Source organism: Eretmochelys imbricata, chromosome 18, assembly GCF_965152235.1.
Source record: "Eretmochelys imbricata isolate rEreImb1 chromosome 18, rEreImb1.hap1, whole genome shotgun sequence".
Taxonomy (NCBI): Eukaryota; Metazoa; Chordata; order Testudines; family Cheloniidae; genus Eretmochelys; species Eretmochelys imbricata.
Genome location: NC_135589.1, coordinates 3,151,455 through 3,169,323, shown reverse-complemented (window position 1 = coordinate 3,169,323; position 17,869 = coordinate 3,151,455). Strand labels below are relative to the sequence as shown.

Genomic DNA, 17,869 nt, shown 5'->3' with positions numbered 1-17,869 from the left:
TGGGTGAACTCCTGGTCTTATTAGCATCAGGGGGAGTTTTGCTACTGACTTCGGTGAGGCAAGGGATTGCACTCCTTTTTTAAAAATCAATTTTATTGTCCATACTGGAACATCAACCTGGGATCAGCCAGGCCACATCGACAAATATGGGAGTTTATCTGGTGCTTTCTGACTCTACTCTCCACAATGGACACATTCTGGATCTGATTTTTGGGATGTGGATGGAAATAGAAGGTGTTAAATATATGTTGCAGTTGGCAACCACCAAGAGGTTGCTCATGGACAGACACACAGAGAGAAAGGCTCCAGTTTCATCTGTTAATTTCTACTTAAATTTTGCTAGAGGTCTCATCCTGCCAGTAGTTTCTACAAATTAAAGATGATAAATTTCTAACATAAAAAGTATTGTACCCAAAAAAAGTGTGATTCGCTATACTACTATTATAATGATAATCTTTATCCATCAGAATTAAGTTTCTCATTGAATTAAAAAATAGTGGTTGCTTAGGTAGACGTGATCATGACTTGGTAACATTTGCCCTGAGTATACTGAATATAGATCCAGCCAGCAATATATACCTGGTACCTTTGATCGGTCATTGAGAAGGAGGCCCTAGCAGTGAAATGGGCTGTGGAGGCTTTAAGTACTACTTGTGGGGGAATGCCGGTCAGCTAGTGACTTACCACGTGCCACTATGATGGCTGGACACCAAGACAAATACTAACCACAGGATTATGCAGTGATACCTCTCCTTGCAGCTGTACAGCTTTGAAATCCTTCACTGAACAGGGAAGGATCACAAAAACACCAATTTTTCTAGAGAGATGCGGTGGAGAGGGATTTTCCAAGAACCACAGGACTATGCCCTGGCACCGATCCAAAGCAGGACGGTTTGTGACAGAGTGTATAAACCTCTCACTGGACAGGAGGGGGTTAAGGAGAAACTCTGGTCTCAGGAGGCCCTGCCCCTCCGACTGTGCCATGCGTGCTCAGATTGGAGGCAGGGTTTAAAAGGCAGCCAAACAGCTCAGTCAGGGCTAGCAGGCCAGGGAGAAAGATGTGCTCTGGGAGCTCCAGGGGAGACATGGCTGGATCCTACACCAAGCCAAGGAATAGGGAGCTGCAGCACTGGAGACTGGGGCCAGATCAGGAAGCCCAGAAGGCAGTGCTCCTCAGGGATGGCTGGTGGTCAGCTGGGATGCAAAAGGAGGTAGGAAGTGACCCAGGGAAGCTGTCTGGAGACTGATGCAAGAAACCATAGGGTGAGAGGAGCCAAACCAGCCTCCCAGGGCCCTGGGTCAGAACCCTGTGCAGTGGGAGGGCCCAGGTTCCCCTACCCCACTGAGAACTGAACACACTAGGCCGGGCTGCCACCTGTGAACTGAACCCACTAGGCTGAGCTGGCACCCATGAACTATACCCACTAGGCAGGGTTGCTGCCTTCAAGAGTGACACCCACTAGGTGAAATTTCCGCCAGAGGTGAACCATTGGGTGTCACTGCTGCCTTGGAATCTAACCGCTAGGCGAGAGATGCTACCTCCTGCTGATAGGGTCTCACAGGATCAATCCCAACACTATTCAATATCTTTATCAATGTGTCACGGAGTCCCTGGGTGATGCTCTGGAACTGCTCCCCATGAAGCCAGTCAGGACTCTGGGGCAGTCGCCTTTCTGTGAGCAGCCTGTCTTCAGGACACACAGCTCACACAGCTTCCACCTTCCTGGGTCTGACCTCGGAGCATTCAGCATCCTCTGCCCCTCCGTGCGCTTCCCACAGCGAGTCCACTCAGGTGGGGCTCCTGGGGAAGCCAGAGGGTCCTGCCCCCCAACTCCGCAGTCAGACGTGACTCTCAGCCAGCCAGTAAAACAGAGGTTTATTAGACAACAGGAACATGGTCTAACACAGAGCTTGCAGGTGCAGAGAACAGGACCCCTCAGCTGGGTCCATTTTGGGGGGCAGTGAGCCAGACAACCACGTCTGCCCTTCACTCCATGTCCCAGCCAGCCCCCAACTGAAACTCCCTCCAGCCCCACCTCCTCTGGGCTTTGTCCCTTTCCTGGGCCAGGAGGTCACCTGATTCCTTTGTTTTCCAACCCTTTAGCTCTCACCTTGCAGGGGGGAAGGGCCCAGGCCATCAGTTGCCAGGAAACAGGGTGTCGGCCATTCTCTGTGTCCAGACTCCTGCACACACCTGCCCTCTAGGGCTCTGCAGTGATCATACACCCTTACCCCACCACCTAGATACTTAAGAACTGCAGAGGGGAAACTGAGGCACCCCCACACTATTCAGAGGAAACATTAAGAACAGTCCCACTTCGTCACACAATGACCCCAAAGAAAATATAAAATCACATCTGACAACATTTGCACATTATTCGGGTGGTAAATAATGCTGAGGACAGGCTACTAATAGAGAACAATCTGGATCACACGGCAAGCGGGGCACAATAACACAACATGCATGTTAAGGTCCCAGTTCAGTAAAGCACTGAAGCACATGCTTAAACTTAAGCACATGAGCAATGCTATCCCTACTCAGCAAAGCATGTAAGCATGGGCTTAAAGGTAAGTTTAGGCTTAACCCCCCTTGCAGTCAATAGGAGAGGGATGGGATTTCAGTGTTTCCTTTTTGGGTACCCAACCTGAGTCACTTCAGCACTCACAGCTCCCACTAATTTCATTTGGAGCTCTGGGTGCTCAATGTTTCCAGAAGCCATGAGGCTCATGGTCACAGGCCATAGAAATTTGTTTACAGAAACACCCAGTGTCCGAATGTTTCTGGTTGTTCAGGTTCCTTTAGTGGACACTAACCAGAAAACGGGAGAACTCTGACTCAAGGTGAGATTAACGAGGCCAGGGGCACAGCAGCAGGAAAGGCTAGATGTGATGGTGTGACTGAATAAACAGCTGAGGCATGGACAGCTCAGTGCTACAGCAGACTGAGAGTGAATTACATGCCAAATAAGGTGGAGACAGAGACTTACCAGTTCTAGGAACACTTTTCTTTCAGAGTCAAGCAATCGGACCCGACTGCGCAATGCTAGAATTTCCTTGTCCAGTCTGTTGTTGTGTTCCATGGCCTTCTGCAGCTCAGTCCTATCTAAACTCCAGCAAATGACAGGAAAACACTTAGGCAACACATGGACAGAAGGCAATGGAGTCAACACTGCCCTATCCCTGGCCCTTGCTGTGCATCTGAGCTCAGGGTTTGGCACAGATGGGCATCCCTTTTTAGTCTGCAGAAGAGAAGAATGAGGGGGGATTTGATAGCTGCTTTCAACTACCTGAGAGGTGGTTCCAGAGAGGATGGTTCTAGACTATTCTCAGTGGTAGAAGAGGACAGGACAAGGAGTAATGGTCTCAAGTTGCAGTGGGGGAGGTTTAGGTTAGGTTTAGGAAAAACTTTTTCACTAGGAGGGTGGTGAAACACTGGAATGCGTTACCTAGGGAGGTGGTAGAATCTCCTTCCTTAGAAGTTTTTAAGGTCAGGCTTGACAAAGCCCTGGCTGGGATGATTTAATTGGGGATTGGTCCTGCTTTGAGCAGGGGGTTGGACTAGATGACCTCCTGAGGTCCCTTCCAACCCTGATATTCTATGATTCTATGATTCTATGATCATATGAGTATGGACCCCTGGAATGTACTACCTTTGGGTGTGTGATGCTGCCCTCTAGTGGCTGGTTCACAAAGCATAAGGGAACCATTATTCAGGTCACGGAGCTTTATTTCAGCTCAAATGTCAGAGGCTTGTGATTTTTGGAGCTTTAGGACCAGGGTTCTAGTCCAAGATCTGCTAGTATGTGGTTTATTATGGAAGCATGTCAGCCTTTCCTTAGTCAGGGCTGAGCTTGATCTCATTTGTAGCACAACAAAAAACCTAATTCTTTCAACTATTTAAAGACAGGTCTCAGTGACAACTGGAACATATTCTGACAACACTGAATAAACTGAGCAACTACTTTTCCGGATTTAAGAATGACTCCTTTTAGAAATTTCTCCCAAGCGTCTAATATTTATCTGTACACTTCTATCCACCCAACAAAATCACATTACACCTACCAATTTGAAACCCAGGTAGATTTGGAGATTGGTGTATGCAAGAGACCATTTTTCTTAAAAAGGCAAGAACAGTAAAATATATAGGAAATCACCATTGTTTGAAAATTAGATGTGGTTATCCCCCAGTGAAGCTGTTATACATGGCAAGTGAGACTATTCCATTTTAAAACTCTGGAACTAGCTGGGCTACTTTTTAAACCCAGAAAGAAATGCCAAGGTGTATGAAGTGAAGGTCCTCCATGGTTGCAGAAGTCAGGGTAGTGGGGCAGCCTGGTGTGTTTGCAGGGAGTAGCCTGGGGTAGAGGGTGCTGGAGAGTTGGTATCACTCTGGAGTTGTGGAAATTTAGCCTATACTCCTGACAGAATTCTGCGTCCCTGCAGGGGTGTAGAATCCATAGGGCCCACATATTTCTGTACACCCCATGCAGAAAAATGCAAAAGAAATCTGCAGGGAGACATTTGCCTCTTCCCCAGCAGCACGTCTGTTCCAGAGTGCCTGGAGCAGTTTTAGAGACACAAATCACTGTGCGGGGAGCGGGGCTGGGCATACATGTCTGCATGGGAGACATTTATCACCACTGGGGACAGGGCTGGGCGTGGGTCAACATGCAAGAGAAACTCTGTCCCTCTCATTTGCTACTGCAGCTTGCCGGGGGCATGGAGGGTAGGTCTTTTTATTATGCACGAGGAAGGCTCGGTCACGGAGGCAGAAACGTAGCAGCCTGCTTGCTAGTTAATTGATCTCATTCTCTGAGGCAGAAATGTTGCAGCCTGCTTGCGTAGCAGCATTGTTAATGTTCCTGCTGTTAGTTAACTGTTCCCATTCTCAGTCAGTTTCCCCCAGAGGCATAAAACCTGTAAAAGTTTTAAGGCCCCTACATTGCCAGAGTGATGTAAAGTCTTATAAATGACAGTAAGGGAATCAGCTAGGAAGATCTATGCGCTGTCTCACTTTTTTCCTGTGCCAAAGTGGCACAATGGGGTACAGCTCAGGGTCTATTTTACTTACCTATTATTAAAAAAAAAAATACTTTGAGGGCAAATAAAACATTTACCAAGCAGTCAGTAAAATGTCAGGACAATCAGAAGCAAACACTTCCCAAAGTCCCCAGACAGGTCCAGGACAATGATTAGCAAAACTACGACTTTTATGTGTGAAAGTCTGAGCAATTAAAAATGACATTCTACTTTTTTTTATGTGGCTGTTTGGTGTTCTGTAATTTAATTTAAATGAAAATCCAGGATTATAACTGGAATGCAAGGTATTAGTTACCAAGTGTTTGTAATTTAACTTTCATGTGTTTAGGAAATGCTGAATAGTTATTGTGACTTTTTTTCTGTACTGTAATTTAAATAAATTACCAAAACAATTTAAACTGGTGTAATTATATTGCATTATTTTGACAAATAAAATATGCAGAATTTTTAATTTTTTGGTGCAGAATCCCACCAGGAGTAAACCTAGTCTGGTTACTGCTGTAGGAATCAGCCCTCAACAGCAGGGAGGACTTCTCTCTGGAAAAGGAGAGGTGTCCCTTGGAAACATCAAAATTACCTATTTAGATAAAAATAAGCACAGAAGAGACTCTGGGCCATAAGCAATTGGTAAAAGCAGTGGAGCATGTGAACCTCAGCCCTGGTGCAGGTTAGAGCAACAATGGAGGGGAGGCGTGCTCTAACTTAACCTGGCAGTGGTCCCTAAGGACCATTCTCCAGACGAGCATAGATGGAGCACAGCACAATTCAGCTGTGCCCCTGACAAATTCCTTATGCTGAGCAGGGCTGAATGGAGAGTGTCACTGCAGCTGGCTCTGCCCATTAATAGCTCCTGCACACCAGGTTAGATGCGCAGGTGAACAAGCCTCTGATAGTGTGGCTGATGTGATTAGGCCCTGTGATGGTGTCCCCTGAATAGATATGTGGACATAATTGGCAACGGGCTTTGTTGCAAGGATAGGTCCCTGGGTTAGTGGTTCTGTTGTGTGGTTGCTGGTGAGTATTTGCTTCAGGTTGGGGGGCTGTCTGTAAGCAAGGACTGGCCTGTCTCCCAAGATCTGTGAGAGTGATGGGTCATACTTCAGGATAGGTTGTAGATCCTTGATGATGCGTTGGAGAGGTTTTAGTTGGGGGCTGAAGGTGATAGCTAGTGGCTAGATGGCTAGACAGGCCAGTCCTTGCTTACAGACAGCCCCCCAACCTGAAGCAAATACTCACCAGCAACCACACACCACACAACAAAAACACTAACCCAGGAACCTATCCTTGCAGCAAAGCCCATTGCCAACTGTGTTCACATATCTATTCAGGGGACACCATCACATCAGCCACAGTATCAGAGGCTCATTCACCTGCGCATCTACCAATGTGATATATGCCATCATGTGCCAGCAATGCCCCTCTGCCATGTACATTGGCCAAACTGGACAGACTCTACGTAAAGAATAAACGGACACAAATCAGACATCAAGAATTATAACATTCATAAACCAGTCAGAGAACACTTTAGTCTCTTTGGTCACTCGATTACAGACCTAAAAGTGGCAATTCTTCAACAAAAAAACTTCAAAAACAGACTCCAACGAGAAACTGATTAATTGGAATTAATCTGCAAACTGGATACAATTAACTTAGGCTTGAATAGAGACTGGGAGTGGATGTGTCATTACACAAAGTAAAACTATTTCCCCTTGTTTATTTCCCCCCCTACTGTTCTTGTCAACTGCTGGAAATGGCCCACCTTGATTATCACTAGAAAAGGTCTCCCCCCCCGCCCCCCGCTGGTAATAGCTCACCTTTCCTGATCACTCTTGTTACAGTCTGTATGGTAACACCCATTGTTTCATGTTCTCTGTGTATATAAAATATCCCCACTGTATTTTCCACTGTATGCATCCGATGAAGTGAGCTGTAGCTCACGAAAGCTTATGTGCAAATAAATTTGTTAGTCTCTATGGTGCCACAAGTCCTCCTTTTCTTTCTGCACACCAGGGTAATTCTCACTTGCCTGATCTGCCTGCTTTCTGGCCCCTTTGCGCTGTCTAACGCACATAAAGAAACCAGAACAGAAGAGAGGATTTGGACCCATTTCTAAGGTCTCTTAGTCACCCTGACTTTCGCTTCTCCAGAAGGTTGTTTACTGAGCTTTATTTTTAGTAAAAACAAGCACAATTAATTCTGCAGCAGAAAATATTTGTAATTAGCAACTGAAAGGTCCAGGACAATGTAAGGAGAGGGGTTAGTTCAGTGCAAGCAGAAGGGACACATGTTGCTTTCTTGCTCTTGAGAAACATACAGAAAACATCCGATGAAGTGAGCTGTAGCTCACGAAAGCTCATGCTCAAATAAATTGGTTAGTCTCTAAGGTGCCACAAGTACTCCTTTTCTTTTTGCGAATACAGACTAACACGGCTGTTACTCTGAAACCATACAGAAAACTAACGCCTTTGGGAATGTGTTTACTTCATGAACAGATTCTAAAGGTTCACAGAAACCACGACACTAAATTTTACCATGAACAGAAACAATCCGAGCTTATTAGCATAGCAGCATAGGCATAACACTAACACTTATGGAATACATTGGTGCAATAAAACCATGTTAGTACGGTACTTACTCCTATCCCTTACAGTGTTTCAAAAAGTCATAGCTAGTGAACATAATATAGCTCATTCTACAGCCATTCTGGTGAATATGGATAGCAAAGAATTTAGACTGTAAGTAACATCAAGCAAAGTGTCAATAGCTTGTGTTAGCAGCACAACACTAGAAATCTTTCCAGATTTGAATTTATATTCCAACCATACTCCTTAGTAGAGCTGGTCAAAAAAAAAAATTTTCTCCTCAGAAAATTTGGACAAAAACTATTTTTTTCATTTTCATCTAACTTTTCAGTGGGAAATTTCAACTTTTTGTCAAAAAATGAAGCTATTTTAGCCCAAAACTGCTGAAAACCCACAAAATTTCTGGTTTTAGCTGAAAATTTTGGGCATTTTGATTTTCAGTTTTCCAATTAAATATAACTTTTTTTCAAGGAAAACATACACTTTCTGCAAAAATTTTCATTCAGCTGAAAACTCAATTTCCTGTTAAAATAATTTTGACAAAAAATTTCAACCACCCAGGCCTGGAAGTAACGTCAGCAGGTATGTATGCTGCTAATGTATGTCTTACCACTGTCTTTCAGCTTATTCATCTCTTCTCTCCAGCTCTCAGATGTTTGTGGGGCCAGCCGCAAAGCAGGATCTAAGAGAACAACGGAGAAACAATCTCACCTATGATAACTTTGCCAATCCTTTTTTATGAGCACAGAATTCTAGAATCCTATAGTTTTTCATTCAAAAAATTCAAACAAAATAACATTGAGCTCAAAGGAGTGGAAAGAGCACAAAACCAGACCATAACTCATGATTTTAAACATTTAGCAACCACCAACAATAGAAAATAATGTACTGGACTGAAAAATTGCCTAATAGGGATCATACACTTTTTATTAAACTTCAACAGGCTGCAAGAGCAAACACTGGTTCTAGATGGACTTTCCCTCAAATAAATCAGGGATCCCACTTGATTTTCTATGATTGAATCTAGTTACAGTGCATTTAGCTCCTAAAATCTACAGGGAGGATTAAAATTCCAGAAACACAATTATTATTAGTTTTAGTTTTAATAGCTTCCCTTGGTAAGTTTTAATATGATTCTGAACACTAACATTCTAAGCATAACAAAGCACAGAAACACGTCAGACATTAAAACCTTAATCACAGCGTAGAAAGCCAAACTCTAATTCATACTTTTATGCAGATTACAAAACTGAGCATGCTCATCATAAATAGATTTCTCACTGGTTCAATGCACACAAGGTTCCGCTGGGAAGGAAGTCAAATACAGCAGCTCTGTCCATGATCTGGAGAAGTATTGTTTGGAGGCTGTGACACATTGCCGAGCTTGTGCCCTTTGACGCATGTATATCGATCAATCAACATAGAAGGTCTGACAAACTCTGTGTACAGTGTTTGCTCCCAAGACTTTGAATAAAACACAGCCTATGACTGACTGCTCAGGCTGCTGATTGGAGCTGTTTAATGACTTGGAGACAGTGCTTCTTGGGTAAAAGTAAGCTGATGTGGTCAGTTACATGACAAGTCTATGCAGGTGTATTCCATGTGGAGTCCCAGTGAAGTAAATGGGGCTCAGCCTGGGCAGAGGGTCAACCCCTCATGGATCACATTGTAGGACAGGGACCTTCAGCTGCTGTTTAAACTTCAACTGATCGTTTTCTGATGCTTCCTGTATACATTCTCAGCTGGGAGGAATAATTTAATCAGAAAAATGTGTATGATAAATGGGAATCATTTAAGAACATCTTACTAGATGCCCCAAAAGCCATAGTCCCAGAATTGAGGGAGAAGGTTGTGCTAATTAAAAAACTGACCTGATTTAGAGGGGAAGTGAAGGCAGCTATAAAAAAATAAAATAGTATATGACAAATGGAAGAAAGGGTAAATTAGTAATAATGGATGTAAATTAGAAGTTTGGAATTGTAGAAAATTGATAAGGGAAGCCAAGGGACACAAGGAGAAATCTACGGCCAAGTGTTAAGGACAATAAGAAAGAGTTTTTATAAATATACTGGGAAGAAAAAGAATCCTGACAATGGTACTGGTCCATTACTACATGGAAACTGTAGAATTATCAATAATACTGCAGAAAAGGCAAAAATGTTCAATCAATATTTCTGTTTTGTATTTGGGGAAAAACAGATAATATGCTCATCATATGGGGATGATAATACTCTTTCCATTCCACTAATATTTCTGGAGGATGTTAAACAGAAGCTACTAAAGTGAGACATTTTTGAATTAGCAGGACCAGATAACTTCATCCAAGAGTTTTAAAAGAGATGGCTACGGAGCTTGCTAGAATGTTAATACTGATTTTCAATAAGTCTTTGAGCACTGGGAAAGTTCCAGAAAACTGGAAGAAAGCTAATGTGCCAATTTTTTAAAAAGGGTAAATTGGATGACCAAGGAATTATAGGCCTGTCAGTCAGACATTGATCCCAGGCAAGATAATGGAACAGCTTATATGAGACTTGATTAATAAAGAATTAAAGGAGAGTAAAGTAATTAATGCAAATCAACATGGTTTTGGAAAATAGATCCTGTCAAACTAACTTGGTATCTTTTTTTGATGAGATGACAAGTTTGATTGATATAGGTAACAGTGATGACATAGACTTCTGTAAGGCATTTGACTTGATACCACACAGCATTTTGATTAAAAAATTAGAATGCTATAAAATTATCATGGCACACATTAAATGAATTAAAAACTGGCTAACTGATAGGTCTCAAAATGTAACTATAAATGGGGAATCATCACTGATTGGGTCTGTTTCAGTGTGGTGCCAAAGAGATTGGTTCTTGGCCCTATGCTATTTTTCATTTTTATTAATGTCCTGGAAGAAATATAAAGTCATCACTGACAAAAGTTTGCAGATGACACAAAAACTGAGGGAGTGGTAAATAATGATGAGAACAGGTCACTGAATCATAATGATCTAGATCATTTGGTAAATTGTGCATAAGCAAACAATATCCATTTTAATGCGGCTAAATGTCAATGGATACAACTGGGAACAAGGGTCGTAGGCCATACTTACAGGATGGGGACTCTATCCTGGGAAGCAGTGACACTGAAAAAGATCTGAGGGTTGTAGTGGATAATCAACCCAACATGAGCTCCAAGTGTGATGCTGTGGCCAAAGAAGGTAATGCCATCCGATGATGCATAAACAGGGGGATTCTCTCGGGGGCGGGCGGGGGGGAGGAGTAGGATGTTATTTCCCCTCTGTATCAGGCTCTGGTGTGGCTGCTGCTGGAATACTTTGTCCTGTTCTGGTGTGCACAAGTCAAGGAGGATGCTGATAAGTGGGAGCCACGAGAATGATTAAAGGATTAGAAAACCTGCCTTGAGTGATAGACTCAAACAGCTCAACCTATTTAGCTTCGCAGGTTAAGAGGTGACCTGATTAGTCTACACAAATACCTACATGGGGAACAAATATTTAATAATGGGCTTTTCAATATGGCAGCGAAATGTCTAACACAATCCAATGACTGGAAGCTGGAGCTGGACAAATTCAGACTGGAAATAAGGTATACATTTTTAATGATGAGAGTAAATTAACCCAGGGTCGTGGTGGATTCTCCATGACTGACAATTGTTAAATCAAGACAGGTGTAAAAGCTCTGCTCTAGGAGTTATTGTGCGGCACGTCTCTGGCCTGTGTCAAACAGGAGATCACACTAGATGATCACAATGGTCCCTTCTGGCCTTTGAATCTCTGAGGTAAGAGCAAAAACCCAGCTCTGTGGTGGCTGACTGGGAGAAGGAGTAGATCTCTAGAGTCAGTCCTGTGAAGGAAGGCCTGCAAAGGGCCAGAACTTAACCAGAGATTGCCTTGAAGCTGGAAATGCATTCCCTGAGGTATGCATGGGGAACGGCTCAGTGACGCACTCTTCAGATGGCACATGAGGACAGGAAATCTGTAATCAATGGCATCTTAGAGACAGGGAGCAGGTGGCCCGTCTGCTTTTGGACTGAATGGGTAGCTGTTCCTCTCAGCCCCATCTCTGGCTTCTTCCTCCTCCACAAAAGCCAAGGAGAAGAAACCAGGACTATGCTACCATAGTATCATGTCAAATCAGCCAATGTCTTGGTTTTCCCCATTCACACTTCATTGCCTATCAGCTACTGAATACAAGTGTCAAAGTAACAGCCGTGTTAGTCTGTATTCGCAAAAAGAAAAGGAGTACTTGTGGCACCTTAGAGACTAACCAATTTATTTGAGCATAAGCTTTCGTGAGCTCTCTAAGGTGCCACAAGTACTCCTTTTCTTTTTGTGAATACAAGTGAAAGACTTTATTCTGAATTCCAACGCATCAGGCTAATATGTGACACAGACTGAATTTCCCATGCTAGGGCCTGGTCTACACTACGAGTTTATGTCAGACTTAGCAGCATTAAATCGAATTAACCCTACACCCGTCCACACAACGAAGCTATTTTTTTCGACATAAAGGGCTCTTAAGACCAATTTCTGTACTCCTCCCCAATAAGGGGATCAGTGCTGAAATCGACATCGCCGTTTTGAATTAGGGTTAGTGTGGACACAATTTGAAGGTATTGGCCTCCGGGAGCTATCCCACAAGTGCACCATTGTGACTGCTCTGGATAGCACTCTGAACTCGGATGCACTGGCCTGGTGTATAGGAAAAGCCCTGGGAACTTTTGAATCTCATTTCCTGTTTGGCCATGTGAGCTCATCAGCACAGGTGACCATGCAGTACCAGAATTGAAAAAGAGCTCCAGCATGGACTGAATGGGAGGTACTGGATCTGATTGCTGTCTGGGGAGAGGAATCCGTGCTATCAGAACTATATTCCAAAAGACGAAATGCCAAAACATGTCCCATGAGGGACAGAGGCTACAGCAGGGATGCAACACAGTGCTGCATGAAACTTAAGGAGCTCAGACAAACCAGAAAACCAAAGAAACAAACGGACGCTCCGGGACAGCGCCCCAGACATGCCGCTTCTACGCTGAGCTGCAAGCAATTCTAGGGGGGGCCGCCACCACTACCCCACCCCTGTCCTTGGACTCTGATGATGGGGTACTCTCGGCTATGCCTGAGGATTTTGCAGATAGGGAAGATGAGGAGGAGGACGAGCTTGAGGAGAGCACACAGCACACCGTTCTCCCCGACAGCTAGGATCTTTTTCTCACTCTGACTGAAATACCCTCCCAACCCAAAGAAGCCGGTGAAGGGACCTCTGGTTAGTGTACCTTTTTAAATATAATACATGTTATAAAAGCAAGCATTTTTTAATGATTAAGTAGCCCTGAGGACTTGGGATGCATTCGTGACCAGTACAGCTACTGGAAAAGTCTGTTAACGTGTCTGGGGATGGAGCGGAAATCCTCCAGGGATATCTCCATGAAGCTCTCCTGGAGGTACTCTAAAAGCCTTTGCAGAAGGTTTCTGGGGAAAGCAGCCTTATTCCGTCCTCCATGGTAGGACACTTTACCATGCCATGCTAGTAGCAAGTAATCTGGTATCATTGCATGACGAAGTCTGGCAGCGTATGGTCCCGGTGTTTGCTGGCATTCAAGCAACATCCGTTCTTTATCTCTCTGTGTTATCCTCAGGAGAGTGATATTGTTCATGGTAACCTGCTTGAAATAGGGGAATTTAATTAAGGGGACATTCAGAGGTGGCCATTCCTACTGGGCTGTTTGCCTGTGGCTGAAAAAAATCCTCCCTGCAGTTAGCCACGCGGTGGGGGCGGGGGGGCCACTGGCGCTGAGCTGTTCGCGTTTGGCTAGCAGGGATCTTCCCTGATACCAGCCATGCGGTGGGGGGAGGGGTAAAGCAATCATCCCAGAGAATTGGATGAAGGGGGGTGGGGGTTAGTTTGGTTTCTGCTGCTGCATGTTAACAGGAAAACCGCAGCACTAAATGGCCAACTCAACGGGCTTTGCTTGGTATGGGAGAGGAGGGCACTGCTGTTATGAAGGCTGCAGAAGCCAAAAGACTGTGGCTTACCATGGCCGCCTGCAAGCTGAATTCTGTTGCCCGGCCCTGCGAGTGTGATCTCCAACACCAAATCCGCAGGCACTCAATATAAGATGCAAAATGCGACCTTGTACCAAAATCACAGGTGCTCTGTAATGTGAATAGCGCTGTTCACCGTGAAAGAGTATAGCCATTGTTCTGTAAAATGTATCTTCTAAAATACTTCACTCCCTTTTTTTCCTCCGGCAGCTGCAAATGTTTCAAGCCTCCCTCCTCCATCCCAAAGGCTATCTCAGATAAGGCGGTGAAAAACATGCACGCGTGATGAAATGTTCTCTGAGCTCATGCAGTCGTCCGGCACTGACAGAGCTCAGGAGAATGTGTGGAGGGACACAATAGCAGAGTACAGGAAAGTAGGCGATGAACGTGAGGAGAGGTGGCGGCAGGAAGATCAAAGGAGGCATGAGGCAACACTAGGGCTACTGCGGGATCAAACGGACACGCTCCGGCGTCTGGTGGAGGTTCATGAACAGCAGCAGGATCAGACTGCTGCTGCAGCTGCTGTTTAACTGCCATCCCTCCTCCTCAAGTTCCATAGCCTTCTCACCCAGATGCCCACTCCACCCCAGTGGACAGCCCAAGCAACAGAAGGCTGTCATTCAAGAAGTTTTAAAGTGGCCTTTTCCTTCCCTACTACCCTCCTCCCACACCCCACCCGGGCTACCTTGTGATTTATCTCCCTATTTTTATAATCAATTAATGAAGAATACATGTTTTTTAAATGATAGTGAATTTATTTCCTTTGCAAGCAAGCTGTGATCGAAGGAGGGAGGGCGGGTGGCTTACAGGGAATTTAGAGGCAACCAAGGGGGCGGGTTTTCATCAAGGAGAAACAAACAGAAGCGTCACACAGTACCCTGGCCAGTCATGAGACTGGGTTTCAAAGCTTCTCTGATGTGCAGTGCTTCCTGCTGTGCTCTGCTAACCGCCCTGGTGTCTGGCTGCACATATTCAGCAGCCAGGCGATTTGCATCAACCTCCCACCTCACCATAAATGTCTCCCCCTTACTCTCACAGAGATTGTGGAGCACACAGCAAGCAGCAATAACAATGGGAATATTGGTTTCGCTGAGGTCTGAGCGAGTCAGTAAACTGCACCAGCGACCCTTTAAACGTCCAAATGCACACTCTACCACCATTCTGCACTTATAGAATCATAGAATATCAGAGTTGGAAAGGACCTCAGGAGGTCATCTAGTCCAACCCCCTGCTCAAAGCAGGATCAATCCCCAACTAAATCATCCCAGCCAGGGCTTTGTCAAGCCTGACTTTAAAAACTTCTAAGGAAGGAGATTCCACCACCTCCCTAGGTAATGCATTCCAGTGTTTCACCACGCTCCTAATGAAAAAGTTTTTCCTAATATCCAACCTAATATCCAACCACTTACTCAGCCTATAGTTGAACAGCTCCTTACTACTGTCCAGGGTGCCTGTGTAGGGCTTCATGAGCCAGGGCATTAAGTGGTAGGCTGGGTCCCCAAGGATAACTATAGGCATTTCAACACCCCCAACAGTTATTTTCTGGTCTGGGAAGTAAATCCCTTCCTGCAGCCTTTAAACAGACCAGAGTTCCTGAAGATGTGAGCGTCATGAACCTTTCCCGGCCATCCCACGTTGATGTTCGTGAAACGTCCCTTGTGATCCACCAGTGCTTGCAGCACCATTGAAAAGTACCCCTTGCGGTTTATGTACTAGCTGCCCTGGTGGTCCGGTCCCAACATAGGGATATGCGTTCCCTCTATAGCCCCACCACAGTTTGGGAATCCCATTGCAGCAAAGCCATCTAGTGTGACCTGCACATTTCCCAGAGTCACTACCTTTGATAGTAGCAGCTCAGTGATTGTGTTGGCTACTTGCATCACAGCAACCCCCACAGTAGATTTGCCCACTCCAAATTGATTCCCGACTGACCGGTAGCTGTCTGGCGTTGCAAGCTTCCACAAGGCTATTGCCACTCGCTTGTGAACTGTGAGAGCTGCTCTCATCTTGGTATTCTTGCGCTTCAGGGCAGGGGAAAGCAAGTCATAAAGTTCCATAAAAGTGCCCTTACACATGCAAAAGTTTCGGAGCCACTGGGAATCATCCCAAACCTACAACACGATGCGGTCCCACCACTCTGTGCTTGTTTCCCGGGCCCAAAATCAGCGTTCCACGGCATGAGCCTGCCCCAGTAACACCATGATCTCCAAATTGCTGGGGACCGTGGTTTTAGAGAAAAGTGTGTTCATGTCCTCATCACCGCGCTGCCGTCGCCTCCTCGCCTGGTTTTTCAGGTGCTGGTTCTGCATAAGCTGCATGATAATGCGTGAGGTGTTTACAATGGTCATAACTGCTGCGGTGAGCTGAACGGGCTCCATGCTTGCTGTGCTATGGCGTCTGCTCGGGCAATCCAGGGAAAGGGGCGCAAAATGATTGTCTGCCGTTGCTCCGACGGAGGGAGGGGTGACTGACAACATGGCTTACAGGGTTGGCTTACAGGGAATTAAAATCAGCAAAGGGGGTGGCTTTGCAACAAGGAAAAACAGAATGGCCACCTCAAGGATAAAACTCAAAACCCTGGGTTTAGCAGGCCGTTGATTTCACAGAGGCAGGAAGGAAGGAGAAAATGAATACAAAACAAATCTGGTCTATTTCTTGTTTTGATCCACTTCATCTGTCTTTATACATCTTGCTGGCAGCAGACAGTGCAGTACGACTGCTGGCCATCATCATCTCCTGGCTGCTCATTAGAAGATGGTGCAGTAGGACTGTCAGCAGGACTGAATCGCCATGAGACAAAACTTAAAAGGGAAATGACCTGACTGAGTCACTCCCATGTTTGCCCAGGCGCCTCTGACCGACCTCACCGACGTTGGCTAAAAGAGCACCCTGGAGTACATCGACGATGGCTACCAGTCATACTGCACTGTCTGCTGCCAAAAGGCAATGAGCGGCTGCTGTGTAGCAATGCTGTACCGCATCTGCCAGCACCCAGGAAACATACGGTGAGCTGAGCTGGCTCCATGCTTGCCATGGTATAGCGTCTGCACAGGTAACCCAGGAAAAAAGGTGCGAAACGATTGTCTGCCCTTGCTTTCACGGAGGGAGGGAGGGAAGGGGGGGGCCTGACGATATGTACCCAGAACCACCCGCGACAATGATTTTGCCCCATCAGGCATTGGGATTTCTACCCAGAATTCAAATGGGTGGCAGAGACTGCGGGAACTGTGGGATAGCTATCCATAGTGCAACGCTCCGGAAGTCGACAGTTGCCTCGGTACTGTGGATGCACTCCACCGACTAAATGCACTTAGAGCATTTATGTGGGGACAAACACAATTGACTGTATAAAAATGCTTTCTACAAAACCGACTTCTATAAATTTGACCTAATTTCGTAGTGTACACATGGCACAGAGTGGGGCTAGGAGACTTTCTATGACTATTCTCAGAATGACAGGCAAGGTTTACATAGAATAGAACCTGATTTTTAGAGGTGTTGAGTGAGCAATGCGAGTGATCAGCACCTCTGAAAACCAGGCCTAGTACAGGCTAATAATTGAGTCGCATGCCACTCAAATTTACCCAGTTTGCTTTGCTCCTTTTTCAGCACGTCCAGTTCGTCTGTTAGCCGGCGGATCTCTTCGTGAGCCATCTGTAGCCTCCGTGCGGCCTCATCCAGGTCTCGCTCAACCCGATTTCGTAACACTTTCTCTCTTTCCAGCTCTTCATTATGGGACTGAAACAGAAGCAATGCTCATAGGACAAAGTAAACCGAATACCTTGTCTGCACTAACAAGCTGCAGCATAGCAGCTTGCACTAGTGCAGAGGTGGGAAAACTTTTTGGCCTGAGAGCCACATCTGGGCATGGAAATTGTATGGCAGGCCATGAATGCTCACAAAATGAGGGGTTGGGGTGTGGGAGGGGGTGTTGGCTCTGGGCTGGGGGTGCGGGTTCTGGGGTGGGGCCACAAATGAGGGGTTCAGGGTATGGGAAGGGGCTCTAGGCTGGGGCAGGGGGCTCCGGGCTGAGGATGAGGGATTCAGATTGCGGGAGGGGGCTCTGGGTTGAGGCAGGGGGATAAGAAGGTGAGGGCTCTGGCTGGAGGTGCAGGCTCTGGGGTGGGGATGGGACCAAGGGGATTGGGGTGCAGGTGGGTGCTCCAGGTTGGGACCCAGGGGATCAGAGGG

At 45.7% G+C, this 17,869-nt stretch overlaps 1 protein-coding gene across 1 annotated transcript in view; it reads right to left on the bottom strand.

Annotated features, from left to right (window-relative positions):
* CCDC30 (coiled-coil domain containing 30) overlaps positions 1 to 17,869 on the bottom strand; it is a 136,047-nt gene that overhangs the window by 69,971 nt on the left and 48,207 nt on the right. The window contains exons 6-8 of the mRNA XM_077837566.1: positions 17,263 to 17,416; positions 8,233 to 8,304; positions 2,988 to 3,103 (exon numbers count right to left, since the gene is read on the bottom strand). Coding sequence (XP_077693692.1) covers positions 2,988 to 3,103; positions 8,233 to 8,304; positions 17,263 to 17,416 — 342 coding nt within the window. The remainder of the gene's footprint in view (positions 1 to 2,987; positions 3,104 to 8,232; positions 8,305 to 17,262; positions 17,417 to 17,869) is intronic.